This window comes from Pristiophorus japonicus, unplaced genomic scaffold (genome assembly GCF_044704955.1).
Source record: "Pristiophorus japonicus isolate sPriJap1 unplaced genomic scaffold, sPriJap1.hap1 HAP1_SCAFFOLD_607, whole genome shotgun sequence".
Taxonomy (NCBI): Eukaryota; Metazoa; Chordata; class Chondrichthyes; family Pristiophoridae; genus Pristiophorus; species Pristiophorus japonicus.
In genome coordinates this window covers 187,035-211,173 of record NW_027254517.1, presented here as the reverse complement: position 1 = coordinate 211,173, position 24,139 = coordinate 187,035, and the positions used below count along the sequence as shown (strand labels likewise).

The 24,139-nt window shown below is 52.1% G+C and overlaps 1 protein-coding gene across 1 annotated transcript in view; it reads right to left on the bottom strand.

Annotated features, from left to right (window-relative positions):
• The window catches only part of LOC139255440 (tripartite motif-containing protein 2-like), an 81,697-nt gene that overhangs the window by 27,501 nt on the left and 30,057 nt on the right, over window positions 1-24,139 (bottom strand). Inside the window, exon 6 of the mRNA XM_070873920.1 lies at window positions 19,610-20,040. Coding sequence (XP_070730021.1) covers window positions 19,610-20,040 — 431 coding nt within the window. The remainder of the gene's footprint in view (window positions 1-19,609; window positions 20,041-24,139) is intronic.

Sequence of the window (24,139 nt, the reverse complement as noted above, 5' to 3'; positions counted from 1 at the left end):
GAGAGAGAGAGAGAGAGAAAGAAAGAAACTGGGGGTGGGGGCAGAGAGAGATTGTGGGTGGGGGGAGAGAAAGACTGGGGGGGGGGAAGAGAGAGTGAGGGAGAAGGGGAGAGAGAAGGAGACTGGGGTAGAGAGAGAGAATGGGAGAGACTGGAGAAGAGGGAGAGAGAGAGAGACAGACAGATGGGGGACAGGGAGAGAGAGAGATTGGGGGACAGACAGACAGAGAGAGAGAGCTGGAAGGAGAGACTGGTGAACAGAGAATCTGGAGGGAGGAGAAAGAGCGAGACTGGGGAAAGAAAGAAAGAGAGAGAGAGACTGGAGGAGGGAAAGAGAGAGAGACTGGAGGAGGGGAGAGAGAGAGACTTGGGGAGAGAGACTTGGGGAACGAGAGAGAGAGTGACTGGGGGGAGAGAACGAGAGAGTGAGACTGGGGGGAGAAAGACTGGGGAGAGAGGGAGAGAGAGATTGGGGGACGGCGAGAGGGAGAGAGCGGGACTGATAGAGACTGGAGGACAGGGAGATTGGGGGGAGCGAGAGAGAGAGACTGAGGGGAGCGAGAGGGGGAGAGAGCGAGAGAGAGACTGGGGGTGAGAGAGAGACTGGGGGGGGTAGAGAGAGAGAGACTGGGGGAGAGAGAGCGAGAGAGAGACTGGGGGTAGCGGGAGAGAGAGACTGGAGAGAAGGGAGAGAGAGAGAGCGATGGGGTAGAGAGAGAGAGACTGCGGGGTAGAGAGAGAGAGACTGGGGGGAGAGAGAGAGACTGGGGGGGTGGGGAGAGAGAGAGAGAGACTGACTGCGGGGGAGAGAGAGAGACTGACTGCGGGGGAGAGAGTGAGAGAGCGACTGGGGGGAGAGAGAGAAGACTGGAGGGGGAGAGAGAGAGAGAGAGCTGGGGCGGGGGGAAAGAGAGAGAGGACTGGGAGAGGGAGTGAGCGAGCGAGACTGTGAGCGAGAGAGACAGACTGGGATAGGCGTTTCTGCGGCCGGAACCGAGACTCCAGGATGGTATGTTGCCTCCCTGGTGCAAGGGTCAAGGATGTCTCGGAGCGGGTGCAGGACATTCTGAAAAGGGAGGGTGAACAGCCAGTTGTCGTGGTGCACATTGGTACCAACGATATAGGTAAAAAAAAGGGATGAGGTCCTATGAGACGAATTTAAGGAGCTAGGAGCTAAATTAAAACATAGGACCTCAAAAGTAGTAATCTCAGGATTGCTACCAGTGCCACGTGCTAGTCAGAGTAGGAATCGCAGGATAGCGCAGATGAATACGTGGCTTGAGCAGTGGTGCAGCAGGAAGGGATTCAAATTCCTGGGGCATTGGAACCGGTTCTGGGGGAGGTGGGACCAGTACAAACCGGACGGTCTGCACCTGGGCAGGACCAGAACCAATGTCCGAGGGGGAGTGTTTGCTAGTGCTGTTGGGGAGGAGTTAAACTAATATGGCAGGGGGATGGGAACCAATGCAGGGAGACCGAGGGAAACAAAAAGGAGACAAAAGCAAAAGACAGAAAGGAGATGAGTAAAAGTGGAGGGCAGAGAAACCCAAGGCAAAGAACAAAAAGGGCCATTGAATATAAAGGGGCTGCAGGAGGGGTCAAAACTAAAAATCATGGTTTAAAAACTAGTATTAAAACACTTTACCTAAATGCACGCAGCATTCAAAATAAAGTAAATGAGTTGACGGCACAAATCATTACAAATGGGTATGATTTGGTGGCCATTACAGAAACGTGGTTGCAGGGTGGCCAAGACTGGGAATTAAACATACAGGGGTATCTGACGATTTGGAAAGATAGACAAGAAGGGAAAGGAGGTGGGGTAGCTCTGTTAATAAAGGATGATATCAGGGCAGTTGTGAGAGATGATATTGGCTCTAATGAACAAAATGTTGAATCATTGTGGGTAGAGATTAGAGATAGTAAGGGGAAAAAGTCACTGGTGGGCGTAGTTTATAGGCCCCCAAATAATAACTTCACGGTGGGGCGGGCAATAATCAAGGGAATAATAGAGGCATGTGAAAAAGGAACGGCAGTATTCATTGGGGATTTTAACCTACATATCGATTGGTCAAATCAAATCGCAGGGGGTAGCCTGGAGGAGGAATTCATAGAATGTATACGGGATTGTTTCTTAGAACAGTATGTTACAGAACCTACAAGGGAGCAAGCTATCTTAGATCTGGTCCTGTGTAATGAGACAGGAATAATAAACGATGATCTAGTAAAAGATCCTCTCGGAATGAGTGATCACAGTATGGTTGAATTTGTAATACAGATTGAGGGTGAGGAAGTAGTGTCTCAAATGAGCGTACTATGCTTAAACAAAGGGGACTACAGTGGGATGAGGGCAGAGTTGGCTAAAGTAGACTGGAAACACAGACTAAATGGTGGCACAATTGAGGAACAGTGGAGGACTTTTAAGGAGCTCTTTCATAGTGCGCAACAAAAATATATTCCAGTGAAAAAGAAGGGCGGTAAGAGAAGGGATAACCAGCCGTGGATCAGCAAGGAAATAAAGGAGAGTATCAAATTAAAAACCAATGCGTATAAGGTGGCCAAGGTTAGTGGGAAAATAGAAGATTGGGAAAATTTTAAACGACAGCAAAGAATGACTAAGAAAGCAATAAAGAAAGGAAAGATAGATTACGAAGGTAAACTTGCGCAAAACATAAAAACGGATAGTAAAAGCTTTTACAGATATATAAAACGGAAAAGAGTAACTAAAGTAAATGTTGGTCCCTTAGAAGATGAGAAGGGGGTTTAATAATGGGAAATGTGGAAATGGCTGAGACCTTAAACAATTATTTTGCTTCGGTCTTCACAGTGGAAGACAGAAAAACCATGCCAGAAATTGCTGGTCACAGGAATGTGGGAAGGGAGGACCTTGAGACAATCACTATCACTAGGGGGATAGTGCTGGACAGGCTAATGGGACTCAAGGTAGACAAGTCCCCTGGTCCTGATGAAATGCATCCCAGGGTATTAAAAGAGATGGCGGAAGTTATAGCACATGCATTCGTTATAATCTACCAAAATTCTCTGGACTCTGGGGAGGTACCATCGGATTGGAAAGCAGCTAATGTAACGCCTCTGTTTAAAAAAAGAGGGCAGACAAAAGGCAGGTAACTATAGGCCAGTTAGTTTAACATCTGTACTATCATTAAGGAAAAAATAGCGGGACATCTCGATAGGAATAGTGCAATCAAGCAGACGCAACATGGATTCATGAAAGGAAAATCATGTTTAACTAATTTACTGGAATTCTTTGAGGATATAACGAGCATGGTGGATAGAGGTGTACCGATGGATGTGGTGTATTTGGATTTCCAAAAGGCATTCGATAAGGTGCCACACAAAAGGTTACTGCAGAAGATAAAGGTACACGGAGTCAGAGGAAATGTATTAGCATGGATAGAGAATTGGCTGACTAACAGAAAGCAGAGAGTCGGGATAAATGGGTCCTTTTCGGGTTGGAAATCGGTGGTTAGTGGTGTGCCACAGGGATCGGTGCTGGGACCACAACTGTTTACAATATACCTAGATGACCTGGAAGAGGGGACAGAGTGTAGTGTAACAACATTTGCAGATGACACAAAGATTAGTGGGAAAGCGGGTTGTGTAGAGGACACAGAGAGGCTGCAAAGAGATTTGGATAGGTTAAGCGAATGGGCTAAGGTTTGGCAGATGGAATACAATGTCGGGAAGTGTGAGGTCATCCACCTTGGGGGAAAAAAAACAGTAAAAGGGAATATTATTTGAATGGGGAGAAATTACAACATGCTGAGGTGCAGAGGGACCTGGGGGTCCTTGTGCATGAATCCCAAAAAGTTAGTTTGCAGGTGCAGCAGGTAATCAGGAAGGCGAATGGAATGTTGGCCTTCATTGCGAGAGGGATGGAGTACAAAAGCAGGGAGGTCCTGCTGCAACTGTACAGGGTATTGGTGAGGTCGCACCTGGAGTACTGCGTGCAGTTTTGGTCACCTTACTTAAGGAAGGATATACTAGCTTTGGAGGGGGTACAGAGACGATTCACTAGGCTGATTCCGGAGATGAGGGGGTTACCTTATGATGATAGATTGAGTAGACTGGGTCTTTACTCGTTGGAATTCAGAAGGATGAGGGGTGATCTTATAGAAACATTTAAAATAATGAAAGGGATAGACAAGATAGAGGCAGAGAGGTTGTTTCCACTGGTCGGGGAGACTAGAACTAGGGGGCACAGCCTCAAAATACGGGGGAGCCAATTTAAAACCGAGTTGAGAAGGAATTTCTTCTCCCAGAGGGTTGTGAATCTGTGGAATTCTCTGCCCAAGGAAGCAGTTGAGGCTAGCTCATTGAATGTATTCAAGTCACAGATAGATAGATTTTTAACCAATAAGGGAATTAAGGGTTACGGGGAGCGGGCGGGTAAGTGGAGCTGAGTCCACGGCCAGATCAGCCATGATCTTATTGATGGCGGAGCAGGCTCGAGGGGCTAGATGGCCTACTCCTGTTCCTAATTCTTATGTTCTTATGAGGAGTGGGGGGGGGGGGCAGAGAGAAAGAGAGACTGGTTGGGGGAGAAAGAGAGAGAGAGAATGGTTGGGGGAGAGAGATGGACTGGGAGAGAGAGAAAGAGATGGACTGGGAGAGAGAGAAAGAGATAGACTGGGAGAGAGAGAAAGAGATAGACTGGGAGAGAGAGAAAGAGATAGACTGGGAGAGAGAGAAAGAGATAGACTGGGAGAGAGAGAAAGAGATAGACTGGGAGAGAGAGAAAGAGATAGACTGGGAGAGAGAGAAAGAGATAGACTGGGAGAGAGAGAAAGAGATAGACTGGGAGAGAGAGAGATAGACTGGGAGAGAGAGAAAGAGATAGACTGGGAGAGAGAGAAAGAGATAGACTGGGAGAGAGAGAGAGAGAGATAGACTGGGAGAGAGAGAGAGATAGACAGAGAGAGAGATAGACTGGGAGAGAGAGAGAGAGATAGACTGGGAGAGAGAGAGAGAGATAGACTGGGAGAGAGAGAGATAGACTGGGAGAGAGAGAGAGAGATAGACTGGGAGAGAGAGAGAGAGATAGACTGGGAGAGAGAGAGAGAGAGATAGACGGAGAGAGAGAGATAGACTGGGAGAGAGTGGGAGAGAGAGAGATAGACTGGGAGAGAGAGAGAGATAGACTGGGAGAGAGAGAGAGAGAGATAGACTGGGAGAGAGAGAGAGATAGACTGGGAGAGAGAGAGAGATAGACTGGGAGAGAGAGAGAGATAGACTGGGAGAGAGAGAGAGAGAGATAGACTGGGAGAGAGAGAGATAGACTGGGAGAGAGAGAGATAGACTGGGAGAGAGAGAGATAGACTGGGAGAGAGAGAGAGAGAGATAGACTGGGAGAGAGAGAGAGAGAGAGATAGACTGGGAGAGAGAGAGAGAGAGATAGACTGGGAGAGAGAGAGAGAGAGAGAGAGACTGGGAGAGAGAGAGAGAGACTGGGAGAGAGAGAGAGAGACTGGGAGAGAGAGAGAGAGACTGGGAGAGAGAGAGAGAGACTGGGAGAGAGAGAGAGAGACTGGGAGAGAGAGAGAGAGACTGGGAGAGAGAGAGAGAGACTGGGAGAGAGAGAGAGAGACTGGGAGAGAGCGAGAGAGAGACTGGGAGAGAGAGAGAGAGAGACTGAGAGAGAGAGAGACTGGGAGAGAGAGAGAGAGACTGGGAGAGAGAGAGAGAGACTGGGAGAGAGAGAGAGAGACTGGGAGAGAGAGAGAGAGACTGGGAGAGAGAGAGAGAGACTGGGAGAGAGAGAGAGAGACTGGGAGAGAGAGAGAGAGACTGGGAGAGAGAGAGAGAGAGACTGGGAGAGAGAGAGAGAGAGACTGGGAGAGAGAGAGAGAGACTGGGAGAGAGAGAGAGAGACTGGGAGAGAGAGAGAGAGACTGGGAGAGAGAGAGAGAGAGACTGGGAGAGAGAGAGAGAGACTGGGAGAGAGAGAGAGAGACTGGGAGAGAGAGAGAGAGACTGGGAGAGAGAGAGAGAGACTGGGAGAGAGAGAGAGAGACTGGGAGAGAGAGAGAGAGAGAGACTGGGAGAGAGAGAGAGAGAGAGACTGGGAGAGAGAGAGAGAGAGAGACTGGGGGAGAGAGAGAGAGAGACTGGGGGAGAGAGAGAGAGAGACTGGGAGAGAGAGAGAGAGACTGGGAGAGAGAGAGAGAGAGCGAGAGAGATCGACCGGGAGAGAGAGCGAGAGAGATCGACTGAGGGAGAGGGAGAGATACTGGGGCTGGGGGGGTGAGAGAGAGAGACTCGGTGGGGGTGGGTGGGGGGAGAGAGAGAGAGAGAGACTGGGGCAGAGAGAGTTTGGAGGGAGAGAGAGAGAGACTGAGGGTGAGAGATTGTGCGCGAGAGACTGCGGGGTAGAGAGAGAGAGAGAGAGAGAGTGCGGGGTAGAGAGAGAGAGAGAGAGAGAGAGAGAGAGAGTGCGGGGTAGAGAGAGAGAGAGAGAGTGCGGGGTAGAGAGAGAGAGAGAGAGTGCGGGGTAGAGAGAGAGAGAGAGAGAGTGCGGGGTAGAGAGAGAGAGAGACTGCGGGGTAGAGAGAGAGAGAGAGAGACTGCGGAGAGATAGATAGAGAGAGAGAGACGGGGAGAGAGAGAGTGAGAGACTTGGGGGGGGGGGGGGGGAGGGAGAGATGAGAGAGACTGGGGGGAGTGAGGCAGAGAGAGACTGGGGATAGAGAGGTAGAGAGAGAGAGACTGGGGGGAGAGGTGTAGAGAGAGGGAGACTGGGGGGAGAGAGAGGTAGAGGGGGAGACTGGGGAGAGAGAGAAAGAGACTGGGGAGAGAGAGAGAGAGACAGAGAGACTGGGGGAGAGAGAGGGAGAGACTGGGAGAAGAGAGAGAGATTGGGGGGGGAGTCGGAGTGGGGGGAAGAGAGCGAGGGAGATTGAGGGAAAGAGAGAGCGAGAGAGAGACAGGCCGGGGGGTGGAGAGAGAGAGAGAGAGAGAGAGAGAGACAGACAGACAGAGAGAGAGAGAGACACTGGGGAGAGAGTGAAAGAGAGAGACGGGGGAGAGAGAGAGAGACTGGCGGAGAGAGAGAGAGAGACTGGGGGAGAGAAAGAGAAAGAGAGAGATGGAGGACAGAGAGAGAGATACTGGGGGAGATAGAGACTGGGGGTGAGACTGGGAGAGAGAGAGAACGAGACTGGGAGAGAGAGAGATAGACTGGGGGAGAGACAGAGGAGAGAGAGAGACTGGGGGAGAGAGAGAGAACGAGACTGGGAGAGAGAGAGATAGACTGGGGGAGAGACAGAGGAGAGAGAGAGAGAGACTGGGGGAGAGAGAGAGAGAGAGAGACTGGGGGGGGAGAGAGAGAGAGACTGGGGGGAGAGAGAGAGAGAGACTGGGGGGAGAGAGAGAGAGAGACTGGGGGGAGAGAGAGAGAGAGACTGGGGGGAGAGAGAGAGAGAGAGACTGGGGAAGAGAGAGAGAGAGAGACTGGGGGGAAAGAGAGAGAGAGAGAGAGAGACTGAGGGGAGAGAGAGAGAGAGACTGGGGGGAGAGAGAGAGAGTGAGACTAGGGTGCGGGGAGTGAGAGACTGGGGAAGAGCAAGAGACTGGTAGATAGAGAGAGAGAGAGACTGGGGGAAAGAGAAAGAGAGAGAGAGAGAATGACAGTGGGGCGGGAGAGAGAGACTGGGGGAAAGAGAGAGAGAGAGAGAGAGAGAGTGAGACTGGGGGGGGAGAGCTAGAGAGAGACTGGGTGAGAGGGGGGGAGTGCTAGAGAGAGACTGGGTGAGCGAGAGAGAGAGAGACTGGGGGGAGAAGAAGAGAGAGAGAGAGAGAGAGACGGGGGAGAGAGAGCGAGAGAGAGAGACTGGGGGAAAAGAGATAGAGGGAGAGAGAGAGAGACTGGGGGAAAAGAGATAGAGAGAGAGAGACTGGGAGAGAGAAAGAGAGAGAGAGAGAGAGAGACTGGAGTGAGAGAGAGCGATGGGGGAAAGAGAGAGAGAGACTGGAGAGAAGGGAGAGAGAGCGATGGGGGAGAGAGAGAGACTGGAGAGAAGGGAGAGAGAGAGCGATGGGGGAGAGCGAGATTGGGAGATGGAGAGAGAGAGAGATGGGTGGGTGGAGAGAGATTGGGGAGAGAGAGAGAGGCTGGGGGGAGAGAGAGAGATGGGGGTGGGGGGGAGAGAGAGAGAGGGAGACGGTGAGAGAGAAGGATACTGGGGTAGAGAGGGAGCAGGAGAGAGAGAGAGACTGGGGGGTAGAGAGAGAGAGACTGGGGGTAAAGAGAGAGATAGAGACTGGGGGGAGAGAGAGAGAGAGAGAGACTGGGGGGGAGAAAGAGAGAGAGGGAGAGAGAAGGATACTGAGAGAGAGAGAGAATGCGAGAGATAGAGAGACTGGGGAGGAGGGAGAGAGAGTGAGATTAGGGGACAGGGGGAGAGAGAGAGAGTCTGGGGGGAGAGAGAGAGACAGACTGGAGGGAGGGAGAGAGACAGAGACACTGGGGGGAGGGAGCGAGAGAGAGACTGAGTGAGAGAGAGAGAGACTGGGAGAGAGAGTGAGAGACACTGGGGCGGTGGAGAGAGAGAGAGTGAGAGAGAGGCTGCAGCAGAGTGGGGGGAGAGAGAGAGAGAGACGGGGGGAGAGAGAGAGAGAGACGGGGGGAGAGAGAGAGGGGGAGAGAGAGAGAGAGAGAGACGGGGGGGGAGAGAGAGAGAGACGGGGGGAGAGAGAGAGAGAGAGAGACGGGGGGAGAGAGAGAGAGACGGGGGGAGAGAGAGAGAGAGAGACTGGGGGAGAGAGAGAGATGGGGGGGGGACGAGAGAGAGAGAGAGAGACTGGGGGAGAGAGAGAGAGACTGGGGGGAGAGGGAGAGAGCGAGAGAGACTGGGGGAGAGGGAGAGAGCGAGATTGGGGGAGAGAGAGCGAAAGAATGGGGGAGAGATTGAGAGACGGGGGAGGGAGGGAGGGAGAGACTGGGAAGAGAGAGAGAGAGAGAGAGTCTGGGGGAGAGAGAGAGTGGGGGAGAGAGAGAGAGAGACTGGGGGGAGAGGGAGAGAGCAAGAGAGACTGGGGGAGAGGGAGAGAGCGAGATTGGGGGAGAGAGAGCGAAAGAATGGGGGAGAGATTGAGAGACGGGGGAGGGAGGGAGAGACTGGGAAGAGAGAGAGAGAGTCTGGGGGAGAGAGAGAGAGAGAGAGTGGGGGAGAGGGGGAGAGAGAGCAACTGGGGAAGAGAGAGAGAGACTGAGGGGAGGGAGAGAAAGAGAGAGAGAGAGACTGAGGGGTGGGAGAGAGAGAAAAAGACTGGGGGGAGAGAGAGAGAGATAAAGACTGGGGGGAAAGAGAGAGACTGGGCGGAGTGTGGGGATAAGAGAGAGAGAGGGGGACTGGGGGAGAGAGAGAGCTCGGTGTGAGCTGTGAGGAGGACGCTAAGAGGCTGCAGAGTGACTTGGACAGGTTAGGTGAGTGGGCAAATGCATGACAGCTGCAGTATAATGTGGATAAATGTGAGGTTATCCACTTTGGAGGCAAAAACACAAAGGCAGAATATTATCTGAATGGCGGCAGATTAGGAAAAGGGGAGGTGCAACGAGACCTGGGTGTCATGGTACATCAGTCATTGAAAGTTGGCATGCAGGTACAGCAGGTGGTGAAGAAAGCAAATGGTATGTTGGCCTTCATAGCTAGGGGATTTGAGTATAGGAGCAGGGAGGTCTTACTGCAGTTGTACAGGGCCTTGGTGAGGCCTCACCTGGAATATTGTGCTCAGTTTTGGTCTCCTAATCTGAGGAAGGACGTTCTTGCTATTGAGGGAGTGCAGCGAAGGTTCACCAGACTGATTCCCGGGATGGTGGGACTGACATATGGGGAGATACTGGATCGACTGGGCCTTTATACACTGGAGTTTAGAAGAATAAGAGGGGATCTCATAGAAACATATCAAATTCTGACAGGTTTAGACAGGTTAGATGCGGGAAGAATGTTCCCGATGTTGGGGAAGTCCAGAACCAGGGGTCACAGTCTAAGGATAAGGGGTAAGCCATTTAGGACCGAGATGAGGAGAAATCCCTGCCGCAGAGAGTTGTTGATGCCAGTTCATTGGATATATTCAAGAGGGAGTTCGATATGGCCCTTACGGCTAAAGGGATCGAGGGGTATGGAGAGAAAGCAGGAGAGGGGTATGGAGAGAAAGCAGGAAAGGGGTACTGAGGGAATGATCAGCCATGATCTTATTGAATGGTGGTGCAGGCTCGAAGGGCCGAATGGCCTACTCCTGCACCTATTTTCTGTGTTTCTACAGCACTGTTGGGAGAGAGAACAAGAGTGACATACTGAGAGGGAGATAGATAGAGAGAGAGAGAGAGAGAGACTGGGGGAGAGAGAGGAAGACGGGGAGAGAGAGAGAGAGACTGGGGGGAGAGAGAGAGAGAGAGAGAGAGAGACTGGGGGGAGAGAGACTGGGGGGAGAGAGAGAGAGACTGGGGGGAGAGAGAGAGAGAGACTGGGGGGAGAGAAGGGGAAAGAGAGACTGGGGGAGAGAGAGAGACTGGAGGGGAGTGAGAGAGAGAGACTGGGGCAGAGGGGGAGAAAGAGAGACTGGGGGAGAGACAGAGAGAGAGAGACTGGGGGAGAGAGAGAGACTGGAGGGGAGTGAGAGAGAGAGACTGGGGCAGAGGGGGAGAAAGAGAGACTGGGGGAGAGACAGAGAGAGAGAGACTAGGGGAGAGAGAGAGACTGGAGGGGAGAGAAAGAAAGAGACTGGAGGAGAGAGATTAGAGAGATGGATAGAGAGAGAGAGAGAGAGACTAGAGGGGTGAGAGAGAGAGACTGGGGGGAGAGAGAGAGGGGGGGGAGGGAGAGGCAGGGTGGGGGAGAGAGAGAGAGAGACTGGGGGAGAGAGAGAGAGAGAGAGAGAGACTGGGGAGAAGGCGAGAGAGCGACTGGAGGGAGAGAGAGAGAGCGAGAGAGACTGGGGTAGAGAGGGAGACTGGGCGAAAGAGAGAGAGAGACTGCTGGTGGGGGCGGGGGTAGAGAGAGAGAGAGAGACTGCAGTGGGGCGAGATAGAGAGAGAGAGAGAGAGAGACTGGGGGGGGGGGGAAAGAGAGAGTGGAGGAGAGCGGGCGAGAGAGAGAGGGGGGGAAGAGAGAGAGAGAGCGCGAGAGAAACTGGGGGAGAGAGCCAGACTGGGAGAAAGAGAGAGAGAGGGAAACTGCCGGGGCGGGGGGGAGTAGAGAGAGAGAGAGAGAGACTGGCTGAGAGAGAGAGAGAGAGAGAGAGAGAGAGGGGGGAGAGAGAGATTAGGCATTATGTCTGCAATGTACTTATGAATGACTCCACAAGGCAATGTGTTATGCTCAAACTGTAGTGACCTTGGTCCTTTTGTCGTAACTCCAGAGTAAGACACAAGCATGGTGGCTCCCCTTTTATACAGCCCCTGCCGCCAGGACAGGAAACCCCGGTCTCCACCAATTGCACCCTCTAGTGGTGCCAGCATAGTATATACACGGTGTAAACCTTACTGATAGTACATCAGGTAAACCAGTCTCCATCTTATGCAACTATACAGTGACTACACAGAGAGTATATCTATAGTCTCATATATAACATCACTTTCCCCAATCCTTTGTGCCAATTACCTTTGCACTATTTGCTCTGGCTTAGCTCTCCCCAGATTTAAGTGCCAGGAAATTAGGGATGCGAGCAATAAAGGTACAGCAGTTATCATGGGTGACTTTAATCTACATATTGATTGGGCTAACCAAACTGGTACAATGCGGTGGAGGAGGATTTCCTGGAGATTATTAGGGATGGTTTTCTAGACCAATATGTCGAGGAATCAACTAGGGAGCTGGTCATCCTAGACTGGGTGATGTGTAATGAGAAAGGACTAATTAGCAATCTTGTTGTGTGAGGCCCCTTGGAAACATAGAAACATAGAAAATAGGTGCAGGAGTAGGCCATTCGGCCCTTCTAGCCTGCACCGCCATTCAATATGATCATGGCTGATCATTCACCTCAGTACTCCTTTCCTGCTTTCTCTCCATACCCCTTGATCCCTTTAGCCGTAAGGGCCATATCTAACTCCCTCTTGAATATATCCAATGAACTGGCATCAACAACTCTCTGCGGTAGGGAATTCCACAGGTTAACAACTCTCTGAGTGAAGAAGTTTCTCCTCATCTCAGTCCTAAATGGCTTACCCCTTATCCTAAGACTGTGACCCCTGGTTCTGGACTTCCCCAACATCGGGAACATTCTTCCTACATCTAACCTGTCCCGTCCTGTCAGAATCTTATACGTTTCTATGAGATCCCCTCTCATCCTTCTAAACTCCAGTGAATACAGGCCCAGTTGATCCAGTCTCTCCTCATATGTCAGTCCTGCCATCCCGGGAATCAGTCTGGTGAACCTTCGCTGCACTCCCTCAATAGCAAGAACGTCCTTCCTCAGATTAGGAGACCAAAACTGAACACAATATTCCAGGTGAGGCCTCACTAAGGCCCTGTACCACTGCAGTAAGACCTCCCTGCTCCTATACTCAAATCCCCTCGCTATGAAGGCCAACATACCATTTGCCTTCTTCACCGCCTGCTGTACCTGCATGCCAATTTTCAATGACTGATGTACCATGACACCCAGGTCTCGTTGCACCTCCCCTTTTCCTAATCTGTCACCATTCAGATAATATTCTGCCTTCCTGTTTTTGCCACCAAAGTGGATAACCTCACATTTATCCACATTATACTGCATCTGCCATGCATTTGCCCACTCACCTAACCTGTCCAAGTCACCCTGCAGCCTCTTAGCGTCCTCCTCACAGCTCACACCGCCACCCAGTTTAGTGTCATCTGCAAACTTGGAGATATTACACTCAATTCCTTCATCTAAATCGTTAATGTATATTGTAAATAGCTGGGGTCCCAGCACTGAGCCCTGCGGCACTCCACTAGTCACTGCCTGCCATTCCGAAAAGGACCCGTTTATTCCGACTCTCTGCTTCCTGTCTGCCAACCAGTTCTCTATCCACGTCAGTACATTACCCCCAATACCATGTGCTTTGATTTTGCACACTGATCTCTTGTGCGGGACCTTGTAAAAAGCCTTTTGAAAGTCCAAATACACCACATCCAGTGGTTCTCCCTTGTCCACTCTACTAGTTACATCCTCAAAAAATTCCAGATTTGTCAAGCATGATTTCCCTTTCACAAATCCATGCTGACTTGGACCAATCCTGTCACTGCTTTCCAAATGTGCTGCTATTTCATCCTTAATAATTGATTCCAACATTTTCCCCACTACTGACCGGCTAACCGGCCTATAATTCTCCGTTTTCTCTCTCCCTCCTTTCTCAAAAAGTGGTGTTACATTAGCTACCCTCCAGTCCATAGGAACTGATCCAGAGTCGATATACTGTTGGAAAATGATCACCAATGCACCTACTATTTCTAGGGCCACCTCCTTAAGCACTCTGGGATGCAGACAATCAGGACCTGGGGATTTGTCGGCCTTCAATCCCATCAATTTCCCCAACACAATTTCCCGCCTAATAAGGATATCCTTCAGTTCCTCCTTCTCACTAGACCCTCGGTCCCCTAGTACATCCGGAAAGTCATTTGTGTCTTCCTTCGTGAAGACAGAACCAAAGTATTTGTTCAATTGGTCTGCCATTTCTTTGTTCCCCATCATTAATTCACTTGAGTCCGACTGCAAGGGACCTACGTTTGTCTTCACTATTCTTTTTCTCTTCACATATCTGTAGAAGCTTTTGCAGTCAGTTTTTATGTTCCCGGCAAGCTTCCTCTCGTACTCTATTTGCCCCCTCCTAATTAAACCCTTAGTCCTCCTCTGCTGAATTCTAAATTTCTCCCAGTCCTCAGGTTTGCTGCTTTTTCTGGCCAATTTATATGCCTCTTCCTTGGATCTAACACTATCCTTAATTTTTCTTGTTAGCCACGGTTGAGCCATCTTCCCCGTTTTATTTTTACTCCAGACAGGGATGTACAACTGTTGAAGTTCATCCATGTGATCTATAAATGTTTACCATTGCCTATCCACCGTCAACCCTTTAAGTATCATTTGCCAGTCTATTCTAGCCAATTCACGCCTCATACCATCGAAGTTACCTTTCCTTAAGTTCAGGACCCTAGTTTCTGAATTAACACTCACTCTCCATCTTAATAAAGAATTATACCATATTATGGTCACTCTTTCCCCAAGGGGCCTCGCACAACAAGATTGCTAATTAGTCCCTTCTCATTACACATCACCCAGTCTAGGATGGCCAGCCCTCTAGTTGGTTCCTCGACATATTGATCAAGAAAACCATCCCTAATACACTCCAGGAAATCCTCCTCCATCGTATTGCTACCAGTTTGGTTAGCCCAATCTATATGTAAATTAAAGTCGCCCATGATAACTGCTGTACCTTTATTGCATGCATCCCTTATTTCTTGTTTGATGCTGTCCCCAACCTCATTACTACTGTTTGGTGGTCTGTACACAACTCCCACTAGCATTTTCTGCCCTTTGGTATTCCGGGGAAGAGTGAGCATAATATGGTAGAATTCATCATTCAGAGGAGAGTAACACAGTTAATTCAGAGACTAGGATCCTGAACTTAAAGAAAGGTAACTTTGATGATATGAGACGTGAATTGGCTAGGATAGACTGGAGAATGATACTTAAACGGTTGACGGTGGATAGGCAATGGCAAACATTTAATGATCACATGGATGAACTTCAACAATTGTACATCCCTGTCTGGTGTAAAAATAAAATGGGGAAGGTGGCTCAACCGTGGCTAATGAGGGAAATTAGGGATAGTGTTAAATCCAAGGAAGAGGCATATAAATTGGCCAGAAAAAGCAGCAAACCTGAGGACTGGGAGAAATTTAAAATTCAGCAGAGCAGGACAAAGGGTTTAATAGAGTATGAGGGTAAGCTTGCAGGGAACATAAAAACTGACTGCAAAATCTTCTATAAATATGTGAAGAGAAAAAGATTAGTGAAGATAAAGGTAGGTCCCTTTCAGTCAGAATCAGGGGAATTTATAATGGGGAACAAAGAAATGGCAGACCAATTGAACAAATACTTTGGTTCTGTCTTCACGAAGGAAGACACAAATAACCTTCCGGAAATACTAGGGGACCGAGGGTCTCGTGAGAAGGAGGAACTCAAGGAAATCCTTATTAGTCAGGAAATTGTGTTAGGGAAATTGATGGGATTGAAGGCTGAAAAATTCCCAGGGCCTGATAGTCTGTATCCCAGAGTACTTAAGGAAGTAGCACTAGAAATAGTGGATGCATTGATGGTCATTTTCCAACATTCTATAGACTCTGGATCAGTTCCTATGGATTGGAGGGTAGCTAATGTAACACCACTTTGTAAAAAAGGAGGAAAAGAAAACAGGGAATTATAGACCGATTAGCCTGACATAAGTTGTGGGGAAAATGTTGGAATCAATTATTAAATTGTAATAGCGGCGCATTTGAAAAGCAGTGACAGGATCGGTCCAAGTCAGCATGGATTTATGAAGGAGAAATCATGCTTGACAAATCTTCTGGAATTTTCTGAGGATGTAACTAGTAGAGTGGACAATGGAGAACCAGTGGATGTGGTGTATTTGTACTTTCAAAAGGCTTTTGACAAGGTCCCACACAAGAGATTGGTGTGCAAAATCAAAGCACATGGTATTGGGGGTAATGTACTGACGTGGATAGAGAACTGGTTGGCAGACAGGAAGCAGAGAGTCGGGATAAACGGGTCCTTTTCAGAATGGCAGGCAGTGACTAGTGGGGTGCCGCAGGGCTCAGTGCTGGGACCCCAGCTATTTACAATATACATTAATTATTTAGACGAAGGAATTGAGTGTAATATCTCCAAGTTTGCAGATGACACTAAGCTGGGTGGCGGTGTGAGCTGTGAGGAGGACCCTAAGAGGCTGCAGGGTGACTTGGACAGGTTCGGTGAGGTGAGTGGGCAAATACATGGCAGATGCAGTATAATGTGGATAAATGTGAGGTTATCCACTTTGTGGGAAAAAACATGAAGGCAGAATATTATCTGAATGTCGGCAGATTAGTAAAAGGGGAGGTGCAACGAGACCTGGGTGTCATGGTTCATCAGTCATTGAAAGTTGGCATGCAGGTACAGCAGGCGGTGAAGAAGGCAAATGGCATGTTGGCCTTCATAGCTAGGGGATTTGAGTATAGGAGCAGGGAGGTCTTACTGCAGTTGTACAGGGCCTTGGTGAGGCCACACCTGGAATATTGTGTTCAGTTTTGGTCTGAGGAAGGACATTCTTGCTATTGAGTATAGCGAAGGTTCACCAGACTAATTCCAGGGATGGCAGGACTGACAAATGAAGAAAAACTGGATCGACTAGGCTTATATTCACTGGAATTTAGAAGAATGAGACGGGATCTCATGGAAACATATAAGATTCTGACGGGACTGGACAGGTTAGATGCAGGTAGAATGTCGCTGATGTTGGGGAAGTCCAGAACCAGGGGTCACAGTCTAAGGATAAGGGGTAAACAATGTAGGACCGAGATAAGGAGAAACTTCTTCACTCAGAGAGTTGTTAACCTGTGGAATTCCCTGCCGCAGAGAGTTGTTGAGGCCAGTTCGTTGGATATATTCAAGGGGGAGTTAGATATGGCCCTTACGACTAAAGGGATCAAGGGGCATGGAGAGAAAGCAGGAAAGGGGTACTGAGGGAATGATCAGCCATGATCTTATTGAATGGTGGTGCAGGCTCGAAGGGCCGAATGGCCTACTCCTGCACCTATTTTCTATGTTTGTATAACCCTTGCACCTTGGCTGTGCTTTGGCTTGGCTCTCTCCCTGTTAACCCCCAAGTCCTTTTGTCACAATGTTGGGTCGTGGTTACCAGTTTGGATGGTTCGATGATGCAGTGGAGGTTCCAATGGGTTCTGCGTGTGAACCATGTGTGTGTCCATGGCTACATATATCCATTCTCCCCCCCCCCCCCCCGCTCCCCGCCACAGCGAGATCATGCAGCAGGCCCATTACATTGACATACATGATCAGACACAGTGCAAGTACAAAGAAGGGAAGAATAAAATATTTTTTTTACAGTTTGTATCGTGACACCTTGGTTCAGTGACTTACATTCATTACGTTTTACGGTCGTGCGCCAGGATTGGGTAGATTGCATTCATGGTTCAGTCATGGTCAGTACTGAGGTATGTGAGGACACAGGTTCCAGAGCAACCAGACGTGGTCCTCGTCGTCTGATGGCGGCAATGTGCCCCCTGCTAGTGGGGTGGGCTAGGTTCACTCACCGAGCCAGGACTCCGGGACTTTGCCGTTGCCTAGTGGTGGGCAGAGCCACAGATGTGTGAGGCCTCCCTGTCCTCCTTTCAGGATTGCAGGATCTTCTGCCTGCTCTCTCACGGTGTTGGGAACCTGACTGTTCCAGGTCCCGTTTGGGGAACTCGCTGGTTCTGACCTTTTGCTCCCGGACATGGCCGAGGTAGTGACCGGGTCTGGGGGCTGTGCCGTCTCCACCCGGGTGTTGGGCAACGGCGGCCGACTGCGTGTATTGGTGCCATTTTCGTTTTCAGGTCCGTGGGGAATAGTGCCATCGGGTGCCTACAGCGTGGGATAGACCTGGGGCAGGGTATCAGGATCAGTGCCTTCACCCTCCTGAGGTCACTGACCTATAACTTGTGGGATAGACCTGGGGCAGGGTATCAGGATCAGTGCCTTCACCCTCCTGAGGTCACTGACCTATAACTTGTGGGATAGACCTGGGGCAGGGTATCAGGATCAGCGCCTTCACCCTCCTGAGGTCACTGACCTATAACTTGTGGGATAGACCTGGGGCAGGGTATCAGGATCAGTGCCTTCACCCTCCTGAGGTCACTGACCTATAACTTGTGGGATAGACCTGGGGCAGGGTATCAGGATCAGTGTCTTCACCCTCCTGAGGTCACTGACCTATAACCTGTGGGATAGATCTGGGGCAGGGTATTAGGATCAGTGCCTTCACCCTCCTGAGGTCACTGACCTATAACTTGTGGGATAGACCTGGGGCAGGGTATCAGGATCAGTGTCTTCACCCTCCTGAGGTCACTGACCTATAACTTGTCAGATCGACCTGGGGCAGGGTATCAGGATCAGTGCCTTCACCCTCCTGAGGTCACTGACCTATAACTTGTGGGATAGACCTGGGGCAGGGTATCAGGATCAGTGTCTTCACCCTCCTGAGGTCACTGACCTATAACTTGTGGGATAGACCTGGGGCAGGGTATCAGGATCAGTGCCTTCACCCTCCTGAGGTCACTGACCTATAACTTGTGGGGACACCTGGGGCAGGGCATCAGGATCAGTGCCTTCACCCTCCTGAATACTCTCGCTTTGGGGGCACTCTCGTCCCGACATCTCGCAACAACATTTTGTTCACAATCTTAATGGGTTCGTTATATTGATTGCCATGCATACAATGTCTCTTTAAGTTCAGTTGGTTGTAGGTCTCCTTTAAGAGAACCCTGCTGGCTTTACCCCAATCAGATCCTTTGTTAGACCCCACGTGGTGGTCCCTCAGTGTTGCACCTCGTGGTCTGGCCGCAGACATCTGTTTTTCCAGCCTCGCTGCCCCTCGCTGCAGCAGGGACTCCATCTTGCCTCTGTCCTCGAGGTCGACTGCCTTGATCCTTCTCTCCCGTGATTCTGCCACAAACGCTGGAAGAGTGCCTGTGAATTCGATCTTCCTCCCCAGGAATCCTGCCACTGGAGCCGGGAAGGTACTTTTAGGTCGTTCCGGTCGGATCATTGCCACGCAGTCGATGAACGGTCTGTGCCTCAGGTGCTGTGCTGGTCTGTTCTCTGGTGCCTGGCCCAAGCGAAGGTGAGGTTTTGCTCTGCCTCTGAGCACGGGGGACATCGATTGCTGGAGTGAAGAGGTCTTCCCATTTCCACTGGATCTTCCCCATCCACCTTCTTCCGAGTAGCGTTGGACCATCACCTGCAACAATCCACAGAGGTAACTTGTGCACCACGCCATTATGGATTACACTTACATCCACACTACCGAGGACTGGGATCAGCTCCTTGGTGTAGGTGTGCAACTTTTCCTGCACTAGAACCAGCTCGGGTCGTTTTTCATTCCATAGCCTCTCGAAGGCATCCTGGCTCATCACTGACTGGCTCGCTCCCGTGTCCACTTGCATGAAGACTGGAACGCCGTTTATCTCGACTTCCATCTTCACTGGAGGACAATCGGTGGTGCAGGTATACACTCCATACACTTCTTCTTGGGGCTGAGCTACCTCTCTGGCCAAATCATCATACTCCCCGCTGGATTCAAAGTCATCTCCCGACTCCTCTGCTAGACGGTGAGTCGTATTTCTTTTACACATATGCTGGAGGTGGCCCTTCATGTTACAGGCTTTGCATACGTACTCAGCAAACTGACACTGGTGAGCCCTATGGTTTCCTCCGCAACGCCAGCATGGTGCTCCTCGATTAGCACCCCTCGGTGTACTCTGAGTTCTGGAACCCTGAGGTCTGTGCTCTCTTCCCTGGTCAGAGCCACGTTCTACAGCCTTACCTGTGAAAGGCATCATTCTGTGTACAGTACTTGTCGGGTTTGAGCCAACAGGATGAATAATTCGCTTGGTGCTGCAGGTCGAGGTCATGAACGCCTGACTGATGCTGATGGCCTTCTGCAGGCTGATTGTAGTATCGGCAGATAATAGCTTGTGAAGGAGGACCTCGTGGCCAATTCCTATAACTAAGATGTTTCGCAATGCAAGGAGCATGCCGAAATCACACGGTGTCGCAAGTCTCCTGAGGTCGACAGCAATCTCCTGGCCCTCAGGTCTGCGGTGAGTGTAGAATCTGTGCCTGTAGAATGTGAGGATGCTCTGTTTTGGTTTAAGTTGGTCACTAATTAGTTCGGTCAGCTCATCGTATGTCTTATCCTTGGCCTTCGTGGGTGTCAGCAAGTCCCTGCCGAGGTAGTAGACCTTGGGCCCACAACTGGTCAGCAGTATAGCCTTGTGCTTCTCCGCCAATGTGTCCATCTCCCCTGCCAGGTCGTTTGCCACAAAATATAGCTTGAGCCTTTCCGTGAAGGCATCCCAATCATCACCCTCTGTGAAGTCTTTTAGTGTGCTAAAGGTAGCCATAATCGCGTGAAAGTCCGTATTCTCGTCGCCAGTTGTTATGTCTGTAATGTAATTATGAATGACTCCACGAGGCAACGTGTTGTACTCAAACTGTAGTGACCTTGGTCCTTTATTCATAACTCCAGAGTGAGGCACAAGCATGGTGGGCAGCCTTTTATACAGCCCCTGCCACCAGGGCAGGAAACCCCGGTCTCCACCAGTTGCACCCTCTAGTGGTGCCAGCATAGTATATACACAGTAAAGCTTATTGATAGTACATCAGGTAAACAAGTCTCCATCTTATGCAACTATACAGTGACTACACAGAGAGTATATCTATAGTCTGCATATATAAAATTAGGGGAGAGAGAGAGAGAGACTGGGGGGGAGAGAAAGAGTGAGAGAAACTGGGGGCGGGGGGAGAGAGAGAAAGAGAGACTGGGGGGGGAGTGAGAGAGACTGGGGGGGAGTGGAGAGAGAGAGAGAGAGAGAGAGAGAGAGAGAGAGAGACTGGGGGGAGAGAGACTGGGGGGGGGGGAGAGAGAGGCTGGCGGGGGGCAGAGAGAGAGAGAGAGGGACTGGGGAGGGGAGAGAGAGAGACTGGGGGGGGGAAGAGAGAGAGAGACAGGGGTGGAGAGAGAGAGACAGGGGTGGAGAGAGAGAGACAGGGGTGGAGAGAGAGAGACAGGGGTGGAGGGAGAGAGAGACTGGGGGGTGAGAGAGAGAGACTTGGGGGGGGGGGGGGGGGGGGGGGGGTGGAGTGGAGAGAGAGAGGGATGGGTGGAGGGAGAGAGAGAGACGGGTGGAAAGAGAGAGAGAGAAAGACTGGTGGGGGGGGGGGTGCGGAGAGAGACTGGGGGGGAGAGAGAGATTCCCTGGATATTTCCACTCATAGGGGAAACTAAAACTCGGGGACATAGTCTCAGAATAAGGGGCCGCCCATTTAAAACTGAGCTGAGGAGGAATTCCTTCTCAGAGGGTTGTAAATCTGTGGAATTCTCTGCCCCAGAGAGCTGTGGAGGCTGGGTCATTGAATATATTTAAGACAGAGATAGATAGAGTGGAATACTGAATTATTTTGTCCTCAGGATGGGGGTGAAACGAGTTGGCCGATATGCATCATCCATCCCTCGACCACCCGGGGCATTGAGTCACCACATCATGTGGGCCTGGAGTCACGTGTAGGCCCTGGCCAGGGAAGGAGGCCCATTGCCGCGGCCCGCTGCCCTTGCTGAGACCCGTTGCCGTTGTCGAGGCCCGTTGTCGAGGCCCGTTGTCGAGGCCCATGGCCCCTTGCCGCATGGTTTTAGTTGGTTCGAGGGTTTAGTTAATCGATGCTAATCTTCTGTGTTTTTTGCCGTCAGGGACCAGGGGCCGCGAGAAAGGGGAATTCACCAACCTACAGGGAATCTCTGCCTCGGGGAATAACCGCATCGTGGTCGCCGACAGCAACAACCAGTGTATCCAGGTAACCCAATCCACACTCACAGCGGCAGGCAAGGCCCAGGCTCCATCCCCGGCCAGTGTTGAGGGAACCAAGGCCGCACAGGGCGGGGCCTCACACGGGGCGGGGCCTCACACGGGGCGGGGCCACACACGGGGCGGGGCCACACACGGGGCGGGGCCACACACGGGGCGGGGCCACCACACGGGGCGGGGCCACACACGGGGCGGGGCATCACACGGGGCGGGGCCTCACACGGGGCGGGGCCTCACACGGGGCGGGGCCTCACACGGGGCGGGGCCTCACACGGGGCGGGGCCACACACGGGGCGGGGCCACACACGGGACGGGGCCTCACACGGGGCGGGGCCACACACGGGGCGGGGCATCACACGGGGCGGTGCTTCACACGGGGCGGGGCTGCGTGAGATGAGGCTCACACGGGGCGGGGCCACACACGGGGCGGGGCCACACACTGGGCGGGGCCACACACGGGGCGGGGCCTCACACGGGGCGGGGCCTCACACGGGGCGGGGCTTCACACAGGGCGGGGCTTCACACGGAGCGGGGCCACACACGGGGTGGGGCCAGCATCACATGGGGCGGGGCCTCACACGGGGCGGTGCTTCACACGGGGCGGGGCTGCGTGGGGCGGGGCTGCGTGGGGCGGGGCCTCACATGGGGCGGGGCTTCACACGGGGCGGGGCCACACACGGGGCGGGGCCAGCATCACACGGGGCGGGGCCTCACACGGGGCGGGGCCTCACACGGGGCGGGGCTGCGTGGGGCGGGGCCTCACACGGGGCGGGGCCTCACACAGGGCGGTGCTTCACACGGGGCGGGGCTGCGTGGGGCGGGGCCTCACACGGGGCGGGGCCTCACACGGGGCGGGGCTGCGTGGGGCGGGGCCTCACACGGGGCGGGGCCACACACGGGGCGGGGCCACACACGGGGCGGGGCCTCACACGGGGCGGGGCTGCGTGGGGCGGGGCCTCACACGGGGCGGGGCCACACACGGGGCGGGGCCTCACACGGGGCGGGGCCACACACGGGGCGGGGCATCACACGGGGCGGGGCTTCACACACGGGGCGGGGCCACACACGGGGCGGGGCTGCGTGGGGTGAGGCTCGCACGGGGCGGGGTCACTTGGGGCAGGGCCGCATGGGAAGGGGTTCAGGGGCTGAGCTGAGCGGGTTGACTCTCTCGATGGAGAATGTTGCCCTGAATGTGATGTTTGCCCCCAGATGTTTCTCCAATGATGGACAGTTCAAGCTGCGATTCGGGGTCCGGGGTCGGTCCCGGGGCAACTGCAACGCCCGACCGGGGTGACCGTTGACCCCAACGGCGACATCATCGTGGCGGATTACGACAACCGCTGGGTCAGCATATTCGCTCCGGATGGAAAGTTTAAGGTAGGGGAGGGGGAGGTGGGAGAGGGGAGAGGGAGGGGGATGGGGAGGGGGATGGGAGGGAGAAAAGCAGGGAATGGGAGGTGGGGTACGGGGAGGGAGAGGGGGAGAGGTAGGGAGAGCGGATGGCGGGGGGGGTATGGAGGGGGGCTACGGATGGGGGAGAGAGAGGGGACCAGGAGGGGGGAATGTGCAGGGTGATGGGGGGGGGGGAGTGGCAGGGAGGGGGAAAACACGAGAGCTGGCGGAACCACTATCGAGACCCCTCCCCTCCCCTCCCCTCCCCTCCTGCACCATTAGCAGAGAGGAACTGACCTCGTGGGGATTATTAAGAGTGGGGAGCCGCAAACTGTAGATTTGTCAAGCAGGATTTCCCTTTCCTATGGATTTATGAAAGGGAAATCATGCTTGACAATTCTTCTGGAATTTTTTGAGGATGTAACTAGCAGAGTGGACAAGGGAGAACCAGTGGATGGTGGTGTATTTGGTCTTTCAAAAGGCTTTTGCCAAGGTCCCACACAAGAGATTGGTGTGCAAAATTAAAGCACATGGTATTGAGGGTAATGTATTGATGTGGTAGAGAACTGGTTGGCAGACAGGAAGTAGAGAGTCGGGATAAACGGGTCCTTTTCAGAATGGCAGGCAGTGACTAGTGGGGTACCACAGGGCTCAGTGCTGGGACCCCAGCTATTTACAATATACATTAATGATTTAGATGAAGGAATTGAATGTAATATCTCCAAGTTTGCAGATGACACTAAGCTGGGTGGCGGTGTGAGCTGTGAGGAGGATGCTAAGAGGCTGCAGGGTGACTTGGACAGGTTAGGTGAGTGGGCAACAAGACCTGGGTGTCATGGTTCATCAGTCATTGAAAGTGTTGGCATGCAGGTACAGCAGGCGGTGAAGAAGGCAAATGGTATGTTGGCCTTCATAGCGAGGGGATTTGAGTATAGGAGCAGGGAGGTCTTACTGCAGTTGTATAGGGTCTTGGTGAGGCCTCACCTGGAATATTGTGTTCAATTTTGGTCTCCTAATCTGAGGAAGGACGTTCTTGCTATTGAGGGAGTGCAGCGAAGGTTCACCAGGCTGATTCCCGGTGATGGCATGACTGACATATGAGGAGAGACTGGATCAACTGGGCTTTTATTCACTGGAGTTTAGAAGGAT